The 6786-nt window shown below is 48.9% G+C and overlaps 1 protein-coding gene across 1 annotated transcript in view; it reads left to right on the top strand.

Annotated features, from left to right (window-relative positions):
* The first annotated feature begins 429 nt into the window (after positions 1–429).
* ITFG2 (integrin alpha FG-GAP repeat containing 2) overlaps positions 430–6786 on the top strand; it is a 30643-nt gene continuing 24286 nt past the window's right edge. The window contains exons 1-7 of the mRNA XM_005494540.4: positions 430–596; positions 1938–2033; positions 2440–2481; positions 3341–3518; positions 3807–3946; positions 4356–4504; positions 5582–5676. Coding sequence (XP_005494597.2) covers positions 501–596; positions 1938–2033; positions 2440–2481; positions 3341–3518; positions 3807–3946; positions 4356–4504; positions 5582–5676 — 796 coding nt within the window. The 5' untranslated portion in view covers positions 430–500. The remainder of the gene's footprint in view (positions 597–1937; positions 2034–2439; positions 2482–3340; positions 3519–3806; positions 3947–4355; positions 4505–5581; positions 5677–6786) is intronic.

The following is a 6786-nucleotide window of genomic DNA, read 5'->3' as shown; positions in this document are numbered from 1 at the left end:
GTGATTTCTGTGGCACATCTATAAAAAAATCTAGTCAATGGTGCATCTGTTGTTAAATGTGAGCAGTCTTGAAAGTACCACTGTGCCCTTGTTGTTACTACATAACCTATGAAATGTTTGAGAATGTAAATCTGTTAAGGACACTAAACATGCCCTGTTCAGGCAGCTGAACGGATGTTCCGTACTGTCTTTAAAAGTGGGTCTGGTTGCCGGCAGAAGGTGGCAATACAGGTATTTGTGAGTGAGGTCATGCATGTAAACTTCAACTATAAACTTCGTTATGTATGTCCTTATAGAGAAAAAAAAAAAAAAAAAAAAACAATGCTTAAAATAAACAGTTACAGTCCTGACTTTGTAACCCACAGCCGTGTGTGTCTGCGTGTGTAAATCCTTTCCGGAGCGCGGTGCTCTGGGCGGCGGGCGGGCCCTGCGGCCGCCCCGCCCCGCGCTCCCGCCGTGCCCGGGCCCGCGCAGCCTCGGCCCGGGCCGCCCCGACCGCCATGCGCTCCGTCAGCTACGTGCAGTGCGTGGCGCTGGACTTCGCCGGCAGCCTCTTCCCGCACGCCATCTGCCTGGGGGACGCCGACAACGACACGGTCCGAGCCCGGAGACCGGGGTGGGGCCGGCTGGGGTGCCCGCGGGGCCGCCTCGGTGATGGGGAGAGCCCGGGGCTGGGGGAAGCACCGAGCGGCCTGTGCGGCCCCGGGGCGGGTGCCGGGAGGAGCTTCCAGCCCCGGGGACACACACGGGCCTTGGCGGGTGCCCGGTCAGAGCCACCAGGCGTGCCCCTGCAAAGGGGATGTTTGCAAAGGCTGCAGCGGGTCAGGGCTTCCCTCGCTATTTCCCGTGCCCTGGGTGGTGCACAGCCTGAGGGGAGCTTCGCTTGTGCTTCATAGACACTCCCCTGTCACGGCGGTGGGGATGCGGTGTGCTCTGCTGGGATCACAAACAGGGCAGAGCCAAGTCTCGGTGTCTCTTGACCCGTGTGATGGAGGGATTGGGAATGTCGCTGCCAGCCCCTGAAATGATTGGTGTGCATTGGGAGTGTTGCTGTCAGCTCCTGAAATGGTTGGTGTGCATTTGGAGTGGGCATTGGGAGTGTTGCTGTCAGCTCCTGAAATGGTTGGTGTGCATTTGGAGTGGGCATTGGGAGTGTTGCTGTTATCCCCTGAAATGGCTGGTTTTGATTTGTCTGTAGCCAGGAAGAGGGTACCTTAGCCAGCTACATGTCTGCTGTTTCTCCTCAACAGTCAAGGTGTTTTACAACCTTATCCTGGGAAGTGTCATGGTTAGCAATGCAGTGGATGATTAAAGAGATTTCCCCATAAAAAGTTGTTCTGTAAGGTAAGGTGTGCAGGGGCTTATGAAATGCACACCATTGAAATACACAGAAGCATGATACAGGAGATAGGCTTATCAGCATGGATGGTTGGTGATTTTAGAAATCTTCTTTTTAGAAATCTTTAAAGAAATAATCACCATTCTGAAATCCCTTTACCCCTTCAGCAGTGAGATTGAACATCTTGTGTAAATCTGTTGTGTTCTTGCACTCTCTTCCTGGATGGTTGTGTTTTTGTCATTGCCATCATCTTCCTTAGGTGATTCAAGTCAATCTAGATTGAAGGATGGAAGATGGAATAGTGATGATTGTTTTAACATCCAAGCATGATGTTAAAACAGCTCTGAAACAATGAGTGGAGAACCAGAGGGTAATAGGGTGATGCTCTAAGGAGCCATTCTCCATCTCTTTTATCTGCAAGAATAAAATTAGAGATTTTATATTTTCCCAGACCTTCCATTTTGATTCAAGATTGTCTCTTTAACTCATTTTGTTTTGCGGCTTCTTCCTACAGAATGATTTTTAGTTATGAATTCTGAAATTTTTACTGTTAATGTAAGTGTGGATTTCTCCCTACTAACCCAGTTTTCTTGTACAGCTGAATGAACTCGTGGTGGGAGACACCAATGGGAAGCTCTATGTTTACAAGAATGACGACAGCAAGCCCTGGGCTGTGCGGTCTTGCCAAGGAATGGTCAGTTCTTGACAAATTTTCTAAATGGTTGGGCCTTTTGGTGTATGTGCAGCCAGCTATCCTTGTCCTTTGCCTAGGAATATGTAGGCTGGAGAGGAATGGCAGCCAGAACTGATTCTGATGTCTTCCATGTAATTATTCAAGATCCCACTTTTTCCTACAGCCCCTTGGGCTGGAAGTGATGAGCAAATTAATGGACAAACATAGAAACTGGGCTTCTGTCCCACCTTTACCCTGCTCTGTGCACTCTGGCCAGTTGTGTTTCTGTCCCTTGACTCTGCTGTCCTTGTCCTTCAGAAGCCTGTTAGGAGTTCAGGAGATTCTTTATGGGAGAGGAGCAGAGGTGTATCCCAGGGTGCTGGGTTGGGTTGCCTTTTCTCATGGATGGCCTTGTTTTCTTTTGCAGCTCACATGTGTCCGTGTGGGAGATGTGTGCAATAAAGGAAAGGTGAGAGGAGCCAAACTCTTCCCTACAGCTGTGTCTGTAGGGCATGTGGGAGGTGTTCAGGAGATTAGGGTCATGTCATGGGCTGAGTGTGACAGAGGAGGACAGATTGCAGGTGCTGTCTCTCCAGGGTCTGCCTTTGCTCACAGAGTTTTAGCACCACTGTTTTTAAACTGTTCTCCTGTTTATATGTAACTGGTATTTTTCTGTGAGCCTTGTGTGGCTTTCAGAGAGCAAGGAAATCCATCCAATCCATCCTCAGAGAGCACTTTTGATTTCTGTGTGCCCTTGTGAGAGCACCACAAGCCTTTAGTGGTTTGAGGGTTGCTCCTTTTGCTCAGTGGCTTTTGCCTTTCTTGGGCTGATGTCTGCTGTGGGCTGTGGTCCTTCTGCCACTTGGCTGTGTGCATTTAAGGTCATCTAAACAAGACTGGGACATGGAATAGTCTGGACTCCCAAGCAAATTCCACTGGGTCTACTATGACTCCTTTTGCTGGACTGCTGTTTCTGGGGGTTAAGCCAGGACCAGTGAGTCCAAAGGTCCCAGTTCAGGCACCCTGCCCGAAATACTGTAGCTGTGTTTCCTCTAGTGGGGGCAGAGCTGACGTGGGCATTGAGAAAGCCACACATTGTTTGAGGATTGCACTCATATCCACTTAATACTGTAGTCTGACAAAGATGAACAGGAAGTTTAGACCCTGCCAGTAGCAGAGAAGTTCATGTGCTGGCCAAAAACCTCCTGTTCTGTAGCAGTCATTGATCTTGATCGATCTACTCTTGTGTCTTCCTTTGCCCTACTGTGGGACAGCTTCTGCAGCTTCTAAAAGAGGAAGAATTAAAAGGTTTTTCTTTTCCCTCACAGAATTTCGTGGTGGCAGTGAGTGCAGAAGGCTGGTTTCATCTTTTTGACCTGACTTCTCTGAATTCAAAACACCCAGATGCTTCAGGCCACCATGAGCTGGCAGGGGCAGAAGAGCAGAAGCCAGTGTTCAAGCAGCACATTCCTGCCAACACCAAGGTCATGCTCATCAATGACATTGGTGAGCCACAGAGCTGGGGTGGGAATGCAGGGTGAAGGAGTTTGTGTGTGAGGCAGTGGGGAGAGTAGATGTGGGGGACTTGCTGTCCTGCTGAAACTGACACTCCAACAAACCATAGCCAAGTCATGGAAGGGAGAAACAAGAACTTCAGAATTTTTCTGAGGTGCAAGCTTTCATTATGGTTGGGGTCCTCAGGGATGCTAACTATAGAAACCAGCAGAGTGGTTTCTGCATTTTTGGGCTCTTAGGGCTTGAGAGAGTCTGGCTGACTTTTGCTTTTCCCTGCAGATGGAGATGGGAAGTGTGAGTTGGTTGTGGGTTACACTGACAGGGTGGTCCGTGCCTTCCGCTGGGAGGACTCGTCAGAGAACCCAGACCATGTCTCTGGGCAGCTGATCCTGTTGAAGAAATGGCTTCTAGAAGGTCAGGTAAGGAAAAAGGATGTTCAGAGCAGTACTTGTCATACAGTCTTCAAGAGATGGTACTTTCAAGAGAAGAAGCACAGAATCTCAGTCCTATGAACAAAATAATTGTCATGTCAGTGGCCTGAAAGGAGATTTGCCCAGTGATTTTTCTGTACAGCTGGGAGTTGGTCTGAGAAGCAGTTGCTTTTTCCTGATGGGAGAGCATTAGTGGGAAGTACTTGTGTTGTTTTAAGGTGGCTTTAGGTAGGGAACCAGCCTTTTACTGAACTTGGATGTTTTGCTTCCAGCTGAATCTGTTCAGCTGCCGCTCAGCTCTATCAGAAGAGTTGCCACATTCAAATTTAGTTGCAGGGAGCACTGTAAACCTTTTGGAGTTCTTGACTCTATCCGTGTTTTTTCTCTGCTGCTGTAGGTGGACAGCCTGTCAGTGAACCCAGGCCCTGATGGCTCACCAGAGCTGATGGTGTCCCAGCCAGGCTGTGGCTATGCCATCCTGCTGTGCACCTGGGACACGGAGCAGCGGGACGCGGCCGTGGGAAGGGACGGGTCTGCCCCGAGCAGGTGAGGGTGTTCCTGCAGGGCTGCGTGGGCACATGCCACTGGGGATGCCTGTTACAAGGGGGTGCCACCACATCACTGCAGAGCAGGGGGTGCTGTCACTGTCCTTGCTTCAGTGGCCTGCTGTGCTGCTGGCACCTCATCACTTAAACCCGCCTACACCCAAGCTTCCATGAACACTCTTCATGTCTCTGTCACAAAGATGAATACTGCTGCTTTCCTTGTATCCCACTCTCTTCCTGAATTGGGCAAGGAGAGTGGCAAAACCAGCTCCCTGCGAGTTCCTCACTACTGGGAGCTAAGGTGAGTAGCCTAGATTTCCAGAGAAAGGTCATCAGATTGCAGGGTAACAGCTGAGAGACTGGGCCAAACCAAATACACCTGAAGCCCAGCATAAAACTGGGCTCATTCACTTGTTTTCTGCAGATGAGGCAATTGGAAGTTTTCCTAATGAGACCCCTGGCACCTCACTGCTCATCCTGGTTGCTGTGGTTGTAAATCACAGCCACAGCAACCAGGATGAGCAGTGAGGTGCTTGCTACTCTCTTGGTGCTGGAAGGACCCTGGTGGGGAATTTGGGTGCTTCTGTGCTGTTCTGTGAGACTTCAAGGCAGACACAAAAAACTGCAGCAGAAGAGGACCTAGGTAATTCTCTTTGATGTCTTAGAGAACTCAGTGAAATGGTACCTGTTAGCCAGAAGCCAGGCCCAGATGTAGTCTGTCACCAAACTGTTCAGTCTGGGCAGATACTTTGTGAGAGAAAAGCAGCCAGGCTTTTTTAACAGTAATGACAAAAACTGTCCTTTTTTGGGGGGGTTCTTTTGAGCTCTTTTTTTTTTTTTTTTTTTTTTTAATGCATGAAATCATTCTGGGTTTGTGTTTTTAAAAATTGGTATATTTCTTTAATACCTGGGGTGGTATGCATTTTCTTCCTTTACCATTAAAGGGCTCAACCTGTTCACAAACTGTGGCACTGTCTGGATTTGTAAAGCTTTGGAATACAGTGCTCCTGAAATTGTTCTGAGACAGTCCCAGGTGTGGTTCTGTAACTTTTCCCTGTTGTCTTTCTCTTTTCCCCAGTGAGGCCCCTGTTCGAGATGTGATTCTACACCAAACATCTGGGCGGATTCACAACAAGAATGTCTCCACTCATCTCATTGGCAGCATTGCCCGAGGTGAGAGATCAGCAGCTTGGGGTCTCCAGCCCAGCAGTTGCCCCTGATGGTTTTTCAGTACAGAATGAAATCAAATTTCGTGTGGTAGGGAAAAAACCTGTGAGAGGGTGCTGCAAGAACACAGGGATCTCAGCCTCTCTTCGCCAGCTCCCAAAGAAAGATAGTTGGATATTTGCATGTGAGCTTTTTATAGCCTTTGTCCTTCCCTAGGTAGCCCTTATCCTTCACTCAGGACAAGAGTTTTTTTGCAGCCTCTGCTGACCTGCATTTAGTCAGTTTGAATGGCTGCCATGCCATGCTCCTACAGATGTCCTTGATCCTTGCTTCTGCATGGCTGCAGCTTATGACTCCTTATTCCCTGGTTGCATCTCTTCCTTCCCACAGCCTCATCTTCATTCTTGCTTTTCAGCATTTGAATCTCAATTCATGGTGGCTCTTTGCTGCTCCTCCTTCTCCTGTGCAGCTCCAACCTCTCCATAGCTGCTTTCATATTTCATCTATATCATTGTCCTCTGGTTTTTTCCACTGTGTTGTGTTCAGGTCTTGTATCTAAGATCTGCACAGCTGCCAGCTTCTCTCAGCCCTGACACACTGCTCTTGTGTCCCGACTTTTCTTGCACGCTGCCACTGCTTCCCTCCTGTAACTCCTGAACCCTCCTTTGGTACCTATGGAGAACAAGCTTTCACTCCCCCTTGGGCATAATAGAGGGCAGAAAACTCCCAGCAGAGATCACTTGCTCTTGTATTGCTCTGCCCAAATATTGCCTGCTGCAGTGCTGTCTGAGAATGATTCAGCCTGTCCAGTGTAATTAGAGGTTGTGGACAAGAGCAATGCACTGGACCCGCCCTCTTGGCGTTCCTCAGAGGACCTTTCCTGCCCAGTTCCTAAGCCTGTCATGTTTTCAGCATCTCTGATGCTGCTGTGAGCAACATGGTCAACAGAGCATGAAATCAATTATTTCACTGCATATGAAGCCTTGCATCTACTGAGAGATGTCTGTGGGAAACGAAGGCACACAGAATAAGGGATGAAGAGGAGGCTGTGAAAAAGCCCACTGATGCTGGACCATCAGTAAAGGAACAGCTGAAGAGTGCCATGCTGACCAGTTT

The sequence above is a fragment of the Zonotrichia albicollis genome, chromosome 2 (genome assembly GCF_047830755.1).
Source record: "Zonotrichia albicollis isolate bZonAlb1 chromosome 2, bZonAlb1.hap1, whole genome shotgun sequence".
In the NCBI taxonomy this organism is placed as follows: Eukaryota; Metazoa; Chordata; class Aves; order Passeriformes; family Passerellidae; genus Zonotrichia; species Zonotrichia albicollis.
This window is presented reverse-complemented; position numbering and strand designations above follow the sequence as displayed.